Source organism: Myripristis murdjan, chromosome 22, assembly GCF_902150065.1.
Source record: "Myripristis murdjan chromosome 22, fMyrMur1.1, whole genome shotgun sequence".
Taxonomy (NCBI): Eukaryota; Metazoa; Chordata; class Actinopteri; order Holocentriformes; family Holocentridae; genus Myripristis; species Myripristis murdjan.
The window spans coordinates 3,769,176-3,786,252 of record NC_044001.1 but is presented as its reverse complement, the minus strand read 5'-3'; the positions used below and the strand labels follow the sequence as shown (position 1 = coordinate 3,786,252).

General features: G+C 42.1%; 1 protein-coding gene across 1 annotated transcript in view; it reads right to left on the bottom strand.

Annotated features, from left to right (window-relative positions):
* The window catches only part of kcnh5b (potassium voltage-gated channel, subfamily H (eag-related), member 5b), a 208,562-nt gene that overhangs the window by 32,916 nt on the left and 158,569 nt on the right, over positions 1-17,077 (bottom strand). The window contains exon 12 of the mRNA XM_030044846.1: positions 14,196-14,392. Within this exon, the coding sequence (XP_029900706.1) occupies positions 14,196-14,392 (197 nt within the window). The remainder of the gene's footprint in view (positions 1-14,195; positions 14,393-17,077) is intronic.

The following is a 17,077-nucleotide window of genomic DNA, read 5'->3' as shown; positions in this document are numbered from 1 at the left end:
ATCTGGTGTCGTACAGCTCAGCCCAGCAGGAGCACAGTAACACACAAATATGCTGGCAGCAGGCGGGATTATCTCATCCTGCTGATGAGACGACATGGCAAGGTTTTTGGTTTTTGTTGGGTTTTTTTTTTTGCAGTGTAACGATGAACGCTGACTATCAGGCATTCAAGAGAGACTTGTGGCATCACACCCCGCCGTCCTGTGTGTGTGTGTGTGTGTGTGTGTGTGTGTGTGTGTGCGAGAAGCTCTGCGGCTGTAGCAGCGAGGTGACGGAGTGTGACGAGCAGGAACAGGACGAGGACGAGGACGAGGCTTGGATGGCCCAGTGACCTCCTTACCTCCCTCTCTCTCTCATATCCACATCACAGCACAACACACACACACACACACACACACACACACCTGGGATTTCAACCACAAAAGTGCGATGACAAATCCCAAACACCTGCTGGCCAAAGATTCACAACGAGACAAATCAGTTTTACGACGTCGCCGCGGCGTGGGCGACCCCGTCTCGCCTCAGATCGAGACGTGTGATGGTGGCAGGTTTTAAAACGTCCGAGTGTCCTTGAACGGGTCACAGAGGGTCCCCAGGAAGATCAGGAATATTTCAATGTCACTATTCTTCACTGACTAGAAGTTAGCCCAACGAGAAAATGTATAAGAATGACTACTCTGGTAATGGGTTTCACACTCTTCACTGTTAATCTGCTAATCTGCAGCATGGACAGTTCTGTGATAATTTGTAGTTTCAAATGCATCACACAGCTGAATTTCTAGTATTAATGAAACGGCGAAAACGTAACAAAATCGAGAGTGTTGAGAATTTAGAGCCGCCCACTCCTTGCAGTACAATGTTTTTACATGTGTGTATTAACAGTGTAAAGTCATATTGGGTCATACTTGCATATCTGTATACTGTCAAAGGCACATATGGTGCATGTAATGTACATGTGCACTTTTTAAAAAATTTTTCTTTTCTCATTTATCAGTCTCTGTCCGTTATTTCTTGCAAGCTGCTGTAACGTGCAAATTTCCCTCGGTGGGGGTCAGTAAAGTTGATCTTATATTTCATCTCATCTTATTGTGAATCTTTGAACCGGTGCTTACGATGGCGTGTCCCGGGACGTGCACGCTGAAGGCTCAGAGGCTCAGAGGTGTAAGGTGAGGATGGATGGATTTCCTCGCAGGTGAAAGTCGGATCGCTTCTCTTCATTTCCGCGTTCCTTCGGTTCGGAGACGAAGACGAAGCCGCTCCGTTTCCGAGAGGCAGCGACCTAAAGTGAAACTGCTGGAGCCTCTGACAGCTCTGCGAGCTTCTCGCTGACTCAAACAACATCATCTGGTGTGTTACAAGCACACACACACTCTCCAACACACACACACCGACTAACAACACTTTCTCTTGCCTTCCTCAACTCTGCTAAAATATGCCCCTCAAAGTGCTCTGTCTGCATTTGGTGCATCTGCTTCAATGCACTGAACAGTAACTCGGAATGAGTGTACGTATGCACACACACACACACACACACACACATATATAAGCACTTGTATGGGCACACAGACACTCATACATGCACAAAAAGCTCAGAAACAAGATGACACTCGAATATGCGCACACACACACACACACACGTAAAAACACACACACACATATGCATGCATATTGTGCGCGCCCACCCGCCTTCAGTGTTGCTCACATGAATAATCCAACAGGGGGCTGATAAAAGCGTCCCAGTCTGCAGGCTGTTCCCTGGTAGCAGAGTCGCTCCCAGCACACAAGCTGTCCCGCACGCAGCGCGCCGTCCAAGAGCTCCCAACACACGCCCGTCCCGACACACGCCCGCCCCGCCTCGCCGCAAAACACACACACACAAGTCCTGCTCACTTGTGTATTCAGGTTTCAGCGACTCCCCCCACCCCCGAAAAAAGAAAGAAAGACAGGATGAATCCCCTCGAGATAAAACGCGGCGAGTCGACTCCAGCCGGTCCCTCCCAGTATGGATCTGGAACTGGATGAGCTGGGAACTCGGCGGTCGAGTGAAAACACAATCAGATTATTTGCCAGTATTGTTATTGTTAAGTCCCTTTGTCTTTGTCCTTTTCTATAAATGTAAATGGACTAACTGGTGTATATTTATTATAAATTATGTTCAAGATGGTTCAGAGCCAGGGACAAGAGGTCCTAGCTGAGATCTCTGACGGAGCCGGTTTTGAATTTAAACTCAAATTTTGTCGAAGTTCAGTTTTTGGTGGCAAGGAGCCGCAGGGGTGATAAGGCCTATCACACCCTGGGCCCTCGGCCGTCTGAACTGAGCCTGTTGTTATTTTATGTTACTGTATTTTATTATCGCTATCTTTCTAAATTTCTACTTCCCTTTTTTTATTGACTGTTTTTTATTGTTTTAAATTGTGTCTTGTTGCTTTTGATGTCTCTGTAAAGCACTTTGAATTACCTTGTGTTGAATTGTGCTATACAAATAAACTTGCCTTGCCTTGCCTAGTTATTATTATTATTAATCTCATGGTTATACTGATGATAATAATGGTAGTGATGGTAATGATGGTAATAATAATAAAAATAACAACAGTAATGATAATAATAATAATAATAATAATAATAATAATAACAACAACAACAACAATAACAACAACAACAACAACAATAATAATGATAATAATAACAATGACAATATTAATGTTATTGTTGTTGTTATTATTATTATTATTGTTATTATTGTTGTTGTTGCTGCTGGTAGTAGTGATAGTAGTAGTTGCAGTATTAGTATTGTTATTATTATTATTATTATTATTATTATTATTATTATCATTATTATGATGGCTACTGATAGTAGCAGATGCTCTTTCTCTACATTTAACCAGAAACGCCATAAAATAAATGAACGTGAACATGAAAAGTTTAATGTCAGCAAACTACGACAGTATTATTAGACCTCTGCTTTCTCTGTACGTTTAAAAACAGACATGAAAAAAAAGAAAGCCTGCTTACAATATAACAGCAGGAGAAGGGTTAATATAAATAGATATGAATAGACACGACTCACATCTGAGTTTATGACAAGAGTTTCAAGAAGCAAACTGATTTTTTTTTCATTAAGCGCCCATCACAAGTTATCTGAGGATAAATTTAGTCTTAAAATTGCAAAGATAAAGAATTTAAGCAACATTCATATTTTGTTTTTTTTTCGGCTTATTGTATTTTCCTCTGTAATAAAATATTTTCACTGTAACATGAACGCAAATGCAAACTGCTACACTCCAAATTTTTCTTTTTCCTTTCCTCCCTCCCTCCCTCCCTCCCTCCCTCCCACCCTCCCTCTCTCTCTCTCAGTGTCTACAGTTCTGCTTATTTTCTTCATAGCCAAGAAAAAGATTATGAGTCAGTTTAAATGAAAATAAGGCTGGCAGATTATATTCTCACCAAAGGGATTTTTTTTCTTACTCCTTGTTTTAGTCTTGGCTTTGAAAATATGACTTAATTTTTTCCCCTGCTTGTATATCCATTTGTATTGGAGCGAACAGCAATGCATTTTGAAATTAAAATAAAAGGCCAGCAGACAAAAACTTGTGAAGCAATAACTCAGCAAAAGTTTTTATGCTTCACAGATCCCTAAAGCTGTAACGTATCAAAAGTCTGATTGATTCATTTTCTGTTGATCAAGAATTCAATTTAAAAAAATAACCACTTCAGCTCTGAAACTTAATTATTTGATCACTTTGGTCACTCAACCAGCAGCACCAGTTCACCTCGAGGCTGCTGCTTCCTGTTTACATCACGACAAATCTGGTTTAAACCACACAGTCACTGAGCTCTGTCCCGCCTCCGCATCGATCTGATTGGACAGGAGGAGGCAAAAAAAAAAAAAGAAAAAAAGAAAAAGAAAAAGAAAGATGAGCCAGTGATGTCGTGCGAGTCGAGCAACAAACACACAACAAGCAGCGTGTGAGAAACAAGAGCCAGAATAAAGAGGAGGAGAGTTTCCCCGGCCTCACCTGCTGCTGCCTGCCAGGTGAGGCGTGTGCACACACACACACACACACACACACACACACACACACACACACACACACACACACACACACACACAGAGTTCCACGCCCTGAGGGATCTCCGCTCTTCTACCTCGACACCAGCAGCCTCCAACCTTTTTTACATGTGAGAGCTAATTTTTAAGAGTTTTTAAGCTCTTACATCAGTTACAATTACAGTGTTATATAGATAAGATAAGATAAGATAAGATATTCCTTTATTAGTCCCACGGTGGGGAAATTTCACGTATTACAGCAGCAAAGTGGATAGCAAGATATGAAGCATAATTTACACTATAAACAGCATATACAAATAATAAGTACCAAAGAGCAATATAAACATTATAAACAAGGAATGTAGAAAAATACTATATGAACAGAGTCTGTTTCTCAACACCGACAGGATTTCTCCTCGTGTCAAAAAGTGCAGCATTATCATAAACTGTTCCCCTCATTACAAGTACGTGTTTTCTCTGCATGTTGTCCTGACAGATATTAGATATTTTTATTAAGCATTTGTTATGATACGGCTTTGTTTACACCGGCACAGATGGAGACAGACAGTAGCCGTGTTTCCATTGATGTATTTTTATGCTCATTTTGAAGTACTGCAAGAAAAGGTTGACGAAACTGGACAAAATTTGGAAAAAATCATAAATCTGCTCGCTTGAGGTTGGGTTTTGCTCTTCTGAAAAAGAGTAAAACCCAAACGGGCCAGTGGAGGAGAGTCGATGCTGCTCTGTGGACGGCTGTGAGCAGGTGTGTGTCGTGGATCAGGAATCCCCGGACTATTAATTTACCACAGAACCATCAAAGAACCTTAATTCTGCTCTAATACGACTTCTCATTTTGTAATACCAGCATCATTTGACTGTGTGAGCCGTGCAGCGGTGAAGGGAGGGAGGGGTTTTCGGTGCTAAATAAACCTGGACTTGAACATGTCGCTTTCAGGATGATTCCCATAACTGCATTAATCCTCGTTTTCTTTCATCAAATTTTTCGAAATGTGCTTAAAATAATCTGCAAAACATTCTGGATGGAAACCCAGCCGGCAGTCCTCGAGTATCCCTCCTGTGAATGCCTCAGCACGGTGATAACACAGCGTTCACGGTGTAACCTCGGGAGGAATGAACGCTTTCAAGAGGAAGAAACTCCTAATTCCCTCTTTGGGGAAAAGCTCCATTTTCCTGAGTTGACACAGTAAACGCTGCGCTGGCCTAATTTAACAGACTGAGCGTCCGGCTGCAGAGAGCTGACAGTGAGGAGTCTCCCGGCAGAGGACCTCCTTCCTCCACCGTGTGAGGACGTTCAAGCGGCTACAAAAGGCGAATAAATAAAGGTTTTTTTACTCAGCCGTCATCCTGTGCACTTCCACCGCTGCCTCTAAATTCTCACTTTGCACCACTGAGACGAATTCCTGCACATGTGCTTCTGATTGACCCTTTATCTGGCTCCTGAATGCTCCCTGACTGACCAATCAGCCATTTTTCTTCTGCATAGAGGAGTCGGACAATAGCGCCTCCATTCACTACAATGGAATAAGCGTGTTTTTCAGTTGCCTCGTATCGATATTTAATTCATTCAATGATTATTTTAAACTTTGTCTTAGTGAAAAGGAACATCTCGTGACTGGGTTCAACGTCTTTTTTTCGCTGGAAGAAAAATAGTTCAATCCTCACTGAGCTCTGATCTGCACCACAGAGCTTCTTCGCTGCTGAAGGCCATTTCATTCTCGTCCAAATGGTTAAAAGGTGTGCTCGGGGTAAACCTGGGTAAAACACTCTTTAGATTGGAGTGATTAGAATCTCCTGTCTCTCGATAACACCAGCTGTTGTTCACATAGACGCACACAGCGCCAGGGATGGGATCAAGTCGCCCATGTGCAAGTCTCAAGTAAGTCTCAAGTCTTAACCTTCAAGTCTCAAGTAAGTCCCAAGTAATTTTTTCTTGGGCAAGTCAAGTCAAGTCACAGGTTATGTCAAGTCACAGGTTATGTCGAGTCAAGTCACAGGTTATGTCAAGTCAAGTCAAGTCACAGGTTATGTCAAGTCAAGTCACAGGTCATGTCGAGTCAAGTCACAGGTTATGTCAAGTCAAGTCAAGTCACAGGTTATGTCAAGTCAAGTCACAGGTTATGTCGAGTCAAGTCACAGGTTATGTCAAGTCAAGTCAAGTCAAGTCACAGGTTATGTCAAGTCAAGTCAAGTCACAGGTTATGTCAAGTCAAGTCACAGGTTATGTCAAGTCACAGGTTATGTCGAGTCAAGTCACAGGTTATGTCAAGTCAAGTCAAGTCACAGGTTATGTCAAGTCAAGTCACAGGTCATGTCGAGTCAAGTCACAGGTTATGTCAAGTCAAGTCAAGTCACAGGTTATGTCAAGTCAAGTCACAGGTTATGTCGAGTCAAGTCACAGGTTATGTCAAGTCAAGTCAAGTCAAGTCACAGGTTATGTCAAGTCAAGTCAAGTCACAGGTTATGTCAAGTCAAGTCACAGGTTATGTCAAGTCAAGTCAAGTCCTGTAATAGATCAAGTCAAGTCCAAGTCAAGTCACATTATTACAGAATTACATTATTACAGTTGGTCATTATTGCAGAACGGCTCTTCAAACGTCGGACAAAGTTTGACGTTGTAGCGTTTCTGTCCCAAATCTTTCCTGAGCAGGTCTTGCATTCGGCAGTTCGCCGTTTCCCTTCACATGTGGAGTTACGAAAGCCAAAAAGGACGACTCTCGGCACTCCTCCCGCTCCCGCCGACATGATGCTGACCGTCTGATATGAGGGGTGTGTCTCTCCAAAACGTAAGGTAGGTAGTAGAGAGGGCGTGACTGATTAACAGGGTCGTCATCCAATCATTACAACACCATTCCCAGCGTGCGCTCGTATACCGGGTAACATTACAGCCTAGAGATATTTATTTTATATTTTATATTCAAACTGAAAACATGAAATGAACAACAATCAAGTCATTCAAGTCATCGTGTCTCAAGTCGAGTCAAGTCCCGAGTCTTAAACTTCCAAGTCCAAGTCGAGTCACAAGTTTTTTTTATTTTTTGTCAAGTCAAGTCACAAGTCATTAAAACAGCGACTCGAGTCGACTTTGGTGCAGCCAGGTTTCTGTTATCACCATAATATGGTCATCCATGAGGCGTTTGGAGATCTATCTGACATCTGTGAGCCATTTTTCCAGAAGTGGTCACAGATAGCAGCACCTGCCATGCTGAGTTACCTCACGTGTTTATATCCAGTTTGGGAAATAACATGTTTTACCGAGTCACTATACTGTACCAGAGATGTTCCTTTTTTACTGCGACCAAGGTTAAAATAAGAATCGACTCATTAAGTATCAGTACAAGGCAACTGAAAATTACGTTGTTTTCGAGAGGCGTTCCTTCCTGCTGGTTTTTGTGCAACCTAGGGGCTTAGATAAAGGGTCAGCCGGCCACGGTCATTTCCCTGGCGATGGAGCAGCTCGAGAGTCTACAGAGAAAGACAAAGCTGCAGAGGTTCAGCCCGCAGAATAACGACATCTGCCAACAGCCTCCAGCGAAAAAGCGAGAAACCGCAGAGCTGCAGTTTTCTGTAAAAGGTAATGCATCTCTGTTAGGCAGGTAAGAGGCTAACAGCCTTGGGGTGGCACTAAAAAGGAGAGACACACTTACATCAGAGCTTTGGGGGGTCCTACAGGGAATTTGCGACGCAGGATCAAGTTGCTGCATCTCTCCTCGTCCTCCCGCTGATGTGTCTTCACTAAATCTGTCACCAAACTAATGGCACACTTCTGAAGTGAACGTCTTCTCCCTCCAAAAGCCCTGATGCAGGATTTTTTTCTTTTTTAAACACATCCACACATTCTCCCAGGCTTTTGACTTACAGCTGCACTATGCAAGATTTTTATGGGGGGGAAAAAAAAAAGTTTGGCTGCAGAAGCACACACCTGTAAGCACCAAATGAAAGTGCGGTGTCAAGTACGGTCACGAGCCTGTCAGTATGTAACCACAGGGGCATAAATCCTAATGAGAAATACGTTTGGGTCTGCAGACTGCCTCACCGCAGAAAACTGAGCCGCAACACCAGTTTAAAATCTTGTTTTTCTTCAGACAAGCTAAAAAAAAAAAATGAAATAAATAAATCTGCCAGTGGGATGAGATAATCCTGCTTGTTTCCAGTGCAGTTTCAGGATTTTTTTTTATGGGAATGAGTATGAATGTGTTGAAACAAGGCAGGATGAGGCAGATCAGACCATTAGGATAAAAAAAAGAAAATGACGCTTGATTCAAGAAAATTCAAGAAACATGTTAATTAGCATTGAAAACAATTACCTTTAGCTTACATTATTTGAAGGAAGACAAGATTTTAAGACTTAATATGAGACTAAATGACTTGCTAAGATTTTTTTTTTTTTTTTGCAGTGTTCTCACCGAGGCACTGGAAACTGATTTAATATTTACTTTAATAATCCATGATGCTACCAAGTCCAAAGTGCTGTGAAAAGTCTGTGTGAAACGCAGGGAAGGGCATGTAAAGGCCGAGGACGCTGTGTGCACAGTACATACTCATTTGGGAAGAATTTTAATGGAAAAATCATTTAGTTTTTCATTTCACACCTGCAGATTGGACTGACCATGCACATGTATGCCATCAAAACATTCAGCGTCTTCTGCTGAGTCCAGCGATGCCAAATGTGAAGCAAAATGACGGGAACTTTTGACGTAACGACCGTCGTAAACCAAGGAGGCAACTTCCGCATAATTCAAAGTCAATGGAGATTCATACATGCATATTCCTGCTAAAGTGTTTATTTGGTAAAGCCGAAGGTTCAGCATCCCTGGTTCTGCTGATGATGTTTGGAAAATGTGAGAAACTTGCCATATTAGTGCATTAAGATTAGATTTCTGTTAATGATGTAAGGCCATGTGGCTAATTTGACTTCCTACCTCTTTTCGTCACAGACATTAAAGTCTCACCAAAAATATTAATAGTTAATAAACGACGCTGCCCGGTCTGAATCCAGAGCAGTAAACCCGGAGCCGTCTTTAACCAGGTGGAGGCTGCCGGGCCCTCACAGCCGCAGTGTGTGCGACTGCAGGCTCTACACCTTATCATTTATGTATTGGCACAAACTGACGGCAAGAAAACGAAATGACATCTCAGAGCAGAGCGAGCGCAGAGACGGAGAGAGCTTGGAAAGTATCGAAGGGCTTCTTGGAGTCTGAAAGAATTGAAGAGAAATGCAATTCGCTCCTAGAAAAGTGAAGTTTACTGTGTCACAAGTGAAGCCCTCAAAATTCAGCGAGGTAGATATACAGACAGGCAGACAGACAGACAGACAGACAGACAGGCAGACAGGCAGACAGGCAGACAGACAGATGGATGGTGATTCTCAAAGGGGCGCCTGTCTGATTTGGCTCTCGTCTGATCACTTAAAACTCAAAATGGCACAATAACGGCGGAGTCAGATCGTTAACTGTCAGATTTAATTTAAGAGCATTTTCCAAATTAGTAGTCTCCACTTTCTAGAGCGTGGTGTGTGTGTATGTGTGTGTGTGTGTGTGTGTGTGTTCACTTCAGGGTGCCAATGAGGATCTGGAGAGGTGATGAAATGTGCGTTTTTAGGCGTTTTTAGCCCGTCATCGAAAACCTGTAACAGGCAGTGACTTGCAGGAGCCTATAAATATCCCCAGATCCCCGTTATCAGCAGATCCACCTCGTTTCCAGCTTCTCTTCTTCCCCCCAGGACTTTTTTTTTTTTTTTTTGCATTTAGTCGTCTCCCCTGAGAGATGGGCGGCGGTACGGAGATCAGACCGCCGCCAATGACGTGAGGAGCTGTTTTTTCCCCGACATTTCTCCATGTATCTGTGACAATAAGTGAAAAAATAAGGTGTGTGTGCCCATAAATGCAGCTTAAGAAGTTACAGTCGTCTGCTTTCTGGAGTTTGTTTGCCAATTAAAGACAGAAAAATGTGTTTTTTTTATTATTCGAACATCGAGGTCAAGCTGTGGAAGCCCGTTCCTGACCAAAAAAAGTCGATCACATCTTGTTTTTTTACATCTAAATTGTGATTTTACCGTGTTATGTTCTTGCAATTGTGACTCTATCTTCAAACTGCGAGATTTATTTTTCTTGCAGCTGCAACTTTATTTATTAGAATGGTGACCTTTTCCTCACAACAGTGCCTTAACAAAGAATTGAGTTTTTTCTTCTCACAATTACAACTTCACATGTTAATATTCTGTTTTTTTTTTTTCAGTTGTGACTTTAGAATGATGATTTTTTTTCTTATAACTCATAATTCAGACTTTTTTTTTGCAACTTTAACTTGTATCTTTGATGACAAACTCAACTTTAGATAGAAATCCACAATTGCAGGAAAAAAAAAAAAGAATGATGAGTTAGAAACTTACAACTGCAAGAACAAAAATCTGAGTTATAATAAAGTGACAAAAGGCAGAGTTTTCTTTGTGAAGTGTGTCAGGAACAGGCCTCCACACTCACTGACCTCAAGTCACCAAAACCTTTTTTTTTTTTAAAAGGCCCTGTGGTGTTTCTTCTTCACTGGATGCACGCAGAGAAAGAGTGAAAGGGGAGATGGCCGGAGAGAAAGAGAAGGAGAAAGAGAGAGAGAGAGAGGGGATTAGCTCGGCTGCAGGTCGTGAACCAGATCCAAACTCTCTCCTCCACGCTGTTTGAAAAAAGACACGATGACTTAACACTCAGCCTTTCTCTCTATAAATAAGCATCCTGACAGAGAGAGAAAGAGAGAGAGAGAGAGATAAAGCAAAATCAAAAAGAGAGGGGACTTGAGAGACCAAAAAGGAGGGGAAAATAAAGAGAGAGTGAAGATAAGAGGCAGTAAGAGCTCCAGCGACTGAAAGAGAGACAGAGGAAGATGGAGAGAGAGAGAGAGAGAGAGAGAGAGAGAGAGAGAGCGCCAACGTCCAGCGAAAAAAAAAGAAAGTGTCAGCCTAAATTCATTCAGGTTTCTATTGACTTGTTCCAAAACCAGGAGAAGGAAAATCTGCCAAATCCGTGTTTCAAAGAATATTCCTGAGTCAACTTCTATTTTTTAAAACAAGGAATGAGGTGAACCACCTTGACGCCACGTTTGAAACGAGCTCAGAGTCGGAGCTTTCTGTACCTGTTCTGAACCGTTTTCACCTCCGGACGTCCACTGGTTCACTTCCTGTGTGTAGCACCGTGTGTTAGCTTAGCACAAAGACTTGAAGTCTATGGGAGTCGTTAGCCTGCCAGCAGCTCTGAAGCACCACAAATTAACTTACATACACGACAAAATGGTGAAAATGACCATCTTCTCTCAGTCTGTGTAAGTCGGAAAAACGCTGGAGTATTCCTTTAACTCGTAGACCATCAAGGGGCCGCGAACCAAAACACAACACACACACAGAAAGAGATAGAAAGCAGCGAGGACGTTAAGGAGGTTTTATAAAGATTATAAAAATCAGCTGTGGTGATAATCTGCACCAGGAGCACTTTTCTATCATCAGATTCAGATCAGATCTGATTTATTTAATATGACTAAAATAAGAAAAACGAATCAGCCGCCCACTCATATGATCTGATGTCTTATTCTCCCTCTGATAAAGGCTGATGTGGCTTTTAGAAAGTAACACAAAGTCAAGTAAAACGTAATCTAATCATTTTTAGAGCGAGTAATTAGAAAAGCAATGTGATTACAATTTGTATAAAGTAATAAGAATTTTATTTAATCAATTTTATTGAGTAATTTACCCAACACTGAACAGAGAGACTTTATGCTCAAACTGAAATGTTGTCGCCGGACAGGAAGTGACGAAACAGGAGGAAACACAAACTTTTCTCCAAACTGCAACAAAATGCCAAAAGCGTTTTTTCACCGTCTTCATCCCCTGAAGACCGTAAAGAGTTTAGATGTGACGTGCACACACACACACACACACACACAGCCACCAGCCGTCTTCCAGGGGAAAAAACCAGCTGCATACATCACGTCAGTTTGTGTGTGAGTGTGTTTGCTCCCCTGATGGGAGGAAACTGCAGAAAACATGGGAGACACTGTGGGCACGCTCTGCAGACGTATGTGCATCAGAATGAGCCGTGCCGATTTGTCAGCGAATCCCCGGGGGAGTCGGTGCATTAACATTTTTCCCTCCGGAGGCCAAAACAAGTAGTAGTTCTAGTTGCTTTCTGTGAAATAACCCCCCCAGCGGGCGGTCGGAAAGGTCGCGATGAGAGTCGAGAGCCACCGGGTCGGAGAACGGCGGCGGCAACGAAGTTTCTCAGACTTTCAAGGAAATTCAAGCAGCCGCCTCTCACTGCCGCTTGGGACGGCTGAGGTGAGACGTTGCCTGGGGCGACGGCGGCGGCGTGGCGGCGGCGTCTTGGCTTGACACAGAGCACTGATGAGAACCAGGATCCTAAAGTGTCTCATGAAACTCAGAGCAGAGGCAAGCCGGGTCGCAGGCTGAGAACAAAGTAGTCCGGACACGGGGAGCTGGAGAGTGCGAGCGTGGATCAATGCGTAACCATCAGTCGTGCGGTGATCTGCTGCCTGCATGCAGATCACTTCCTCAAGACGGCAGCGATCGATAAATATGAGTTTTATTCCGACAAAAAAACAGCCACCGCCGCTAAGCAGATTAGAGGTCGTGCAGCCGGGTCAGATCAATGCCCATCGTGACCCGCGCTGTCTGACACATTATGTGTACACATGTCTGACACACACACACACACACACACACTCACACACACACACACACACACAGCCACGCTAACACAGTCAAACAGCAGAGAGCGAGAGCTGCTGCACTCCCACAGAGAGAGAGGAGGCTGCCTGCCTGGATGCCAGCGAGAAGCGCCAAAAGGGCACAGGACATAATGAGGCTGTGGGTATCGAATGTATTATTCATTGTGCTTGAGACACACTGAGAAGAAAACCTATTGAGCGGAGAGAGAGAGAGAGACAGAGAGAGAGAGAGAGAGAGATATAAAGTATGATAATCAACTGGAGGACAAGTAAACAACAACAGGCTTGTTATGAGAGAAATATAGAAGAGAGGAAACGTAAAGGAAAGAAAATATGAAGCCGTGGCATCAGATGGCCTGCCTCTGTGTGTGTGTGTGTGTGTGTGTGTGTGCGCTTGTATTTCTAATGTCCTAACAAGGATGAACAGATGAGAAAAGTCATCTCAGTAAATTTTGTAGCCTCACTTTTTAAAGGAAAGGTCCTGCTTTTTACACCCTGGGTCATATTTTCATAATTTCATTATTTGGCCGTCATGTCATTTCTGTCCTTTCATGTCATAATAAAGTTAAAATGACGTCCAGCCGGGCATTTGGACAGGATTTCAGACCACCAGGAGGACGGTGACGAGTCTTTTGACTTTGACGGCCGTTCATATTTATTTGAACCCAATGCACAGATTAAATATTCTTTAACAAAGTACGTTTGCGCCCAAAAATCTGAAAAAATCCCCACTTTAATAAGTCATTTAGTCGGTGTTCAGTGTTGTTTTTCTTCACACAAAGTCTAAAAAAAATCTGCAAGGAGGATGAGATAATCCCACTTGTTTCCAGTGCAGTCTCACTCGGTTCGGGAATCTTTCTAGGAACAAGAATGAATCTGCTGAAACATGATCAGCCCACCAGGATCAAGACGACAACATTTTTACTAACAAAAATTCTGGAAAACAAGTTGATCAGCGCTGGAAACAAGAGAGGGGTTATCTCTCATCCTGCCAGCGGATTTTTTTTTTTTTTTTTTTGACCTCGTTTGAAGAAAAACAAGATTTCAACAGTCAGGATGAGACCAAACGGCTTGTCAGGACGGAGGTTTCACCGAGATGGGTTTGACGAGGAGGAAGTTATTTTGACAAACTGATGGCTAAAATGACAAAAAAAAAATAAGACCCAGGTTGTAAAACTCTGGCATTTTCCATTTAATTAGGTAAAATCATTTTGAGTTAGCAATTAAGGTTCAGGATTAAGACGCGAATTTGGGTCATAATTAATCAGAATTAGTTTGTGCATGAATCTGTGTCAAAGTGTGGTTGTGCATGCATGTGAGGGGATATTTAAGTGTGTGTGCATGTGTGTGTCTACAGGTCTACAGGTGGTGTGTGTGTGTGTGTGTGCGCTGGCAGCTTACCCGCTTGCGGAGGTTGCAGGTGAGGATGAGGTTGCGGGAGAAGGAGTTGGCGAAGGCGGTGTAGAACTCGAGCACCTTGAGCAGGGCCTCCCTCTTGATGACGTGCAGGTCGCAGTAGGTCAGCGCCCGCACGTTGGCGCACGCGTGTGCCAGCGTGGTCTCCTTCCAGAACACGTCGCCGAACACGTCGCCTTTACCTGAGGAGCACGGCGAGGCAGGACGTTAGAGGTTTGGAAAGGGCAAACGGAGGATCGGGGGGGTTGAGAAAGGTGAATAAATGACTGCAGAGATAAAGGAAAGCTCATGAAGGAAAAGTCATGTTTGGGTGCTTCCACACATGCACTGATCAATCCGTCTAAATCAAACCCTGCTATGTTTTCCCACATGGTGCCTTTTTCTGTCTTTTTTTGGGCAGATGTGAACATAGAAATCCCACTCAGGTCATAGGCCGCCTCCACGCAATCCAGGTTTTGCTGGATGGCAGTGAGAACACAATTCAAGCTGTGACAGAAATACTTCGGCTGGCCTCCTCCGGTCTAGGGCTGCAAAATCCAGGAATTTTCAAAGTTGGAATATATGGGAATTAACAGGAATTTACAGGAATAATATGAAAATTTGCAAAATTGCATGTTAGCCTATAAGCAGGGACTTAATGTAGTTGAAGAAAAACCATCTTGCAGCATAATCCTGGTTAAAACAACCAGATTTAATGCAAATTCAGTTGAGTTTCTGCCCTGCACTGCGTTCCTCAGTCCCATGCACAGAATCCTGCACAGTGCAGCAGAACGACTGAGGCCACAGGACAAGGCCTACATTTTAGCCCACGGACGACAAAAATATATTTGACCTCTGGTATTAAAGTTTAACTGGAAAAAATCAGTCAAAATGTGTTTATACAGTAGCCATTTATCTCTCATGGTGCCAGCGAGCTCAGCTGTGATGCTGGTTCTTCTGCCTTCTGCTCGCCAGTTTTCATACAAACACAGTTTTCATACAAGAATGCAGGTTATAGTTTGATTTAGCTGCTGACTGAGGAGTGTTCATCCCTTCATTGAGCCTATTTCTATTCATTTATCCACCATCAATCTTGAAGGACTGAGAAAAAAAAAATCTACTCAAAATAAGTCAAAGTCAAAAGTGTCATTAGTTTGCACGCAGGTCTGCTTATGACTAAACAAAATTTCCAGAATTCCCCAGCTGAACTTCCCATGGAAAGTTTCCAGAATGCTTCCAGAAATGTACCAGAAATTTTCCGCCCCTTTGCCACCCTGCTCCGGTCACGGTGGTGTGTGAACGCAGCTCCATGTCTTTGGAAAGAGCAGGTGGACGCAGCGGCTCGACACCGAGAGTTTAAACAAGCATCACACCGGGCAACATCCTCGAAATGTGTTTGCGAGGAACCAAAAGAGGATGGCCGCCAGTATCCCCAAACATACCGGCGTCACCTGGTTTGTGTTCATTTGTAAATGTGAAAAGTCTCTTTATGTTTTCCTCTTCCATATTTCTAACTAATGGGGAAAAAAAACTCTTTGGTGTACATTTTCACACACTTCTCAGCAAATGTCCTCTTTTTTTCTGGTCTGCTTGCCCTTATGGAAAGAAAATATATTTACCTATATATTAAATAAAATATATGGTAATATATTAGAATATATTACATTTAATATATGGAATTACGATATATTGAAATGTATTTTATATTTGAAATTGTCTTAGCAATACATGGAATAATATATTGGTGAAACATATATTAATGCAATATATTTATATATTGCATCAATATATTGTAATGTATTTCAATATATGGAATAATACATAAGTAATTGCACATTTCAGATATTGCAATATATTGCATATGAATATTTATGTGTCTATATCCCGTAATACATGTCATTTTATATTTATAAATATCCTCCATAATGTATTTATATTTATATGTGATGAATACTGGGTACATATATTTAAGCATACATGATCTATGACTTTCCAATTATATGGGAACATGTATTGGAAATATATGTACAGATATATGCTATGCATCATCCCTGCATATGTCATGGTTGTTTATTGGAAAATATGCAATGTTAAAAAAAACATCCCAGTATATTTTTATATATGTTGCGATATATATATACATAGACAATATATGCATATATTGCAGTATATTTGAACATATAAAGACAATCTATTACATGTAAAATTAGAGTGCTGTTTATCTTGATTGCAATATATTTTTTATATGTATCAATATATAGACATGTATGATCTATGCATATATTTTAATATATTGGAAAATATAAAGACTAGTTCCCACATATGGAAATGTATTATCTAATAGATCAAATGATATTTTCCAATATACTGCAATATATTTTTGTTTCGTAAGGGTGGATTCATGTGGTGTGAAACCCAATCACACCAAAGAGGAAAACAAACCAGGAGGATCACTTTCACCAGGATTCAGAGCAGGCAAACGGACTAAAAGGTGAGAAAGGGCTCTTGAAAGATGCAGCCAGTGGTTATGCAAGAATTACAGGGCCGCTCAGACAGAGAGGCTTTGGAGAAACACGGCGATTTGGAGGGGAATGACGCAACTGCACACATCCCTCTCAGTGAAATGCTGCAGATTTCCCTTAATTCCACAAATTAATTTCAGGCGTCAGGTACAATCAAAAGCAAAATTTTCTTTTTAGACCTGCTGTCAATGGAAAAGGCAACCTCAGTGCTTAAAGACAATGAAAATGAGCAAGGTGCTCCGTGGACTGTCATTAGAGAACACTTAAACAATAGAACACTAACTTGATCTGAAGTGTCTGACTCATGATTTTGTTGAACTGAACTGATTTAAAGGAAAATGTTGGAGGATCTGCCTAATGCAATGA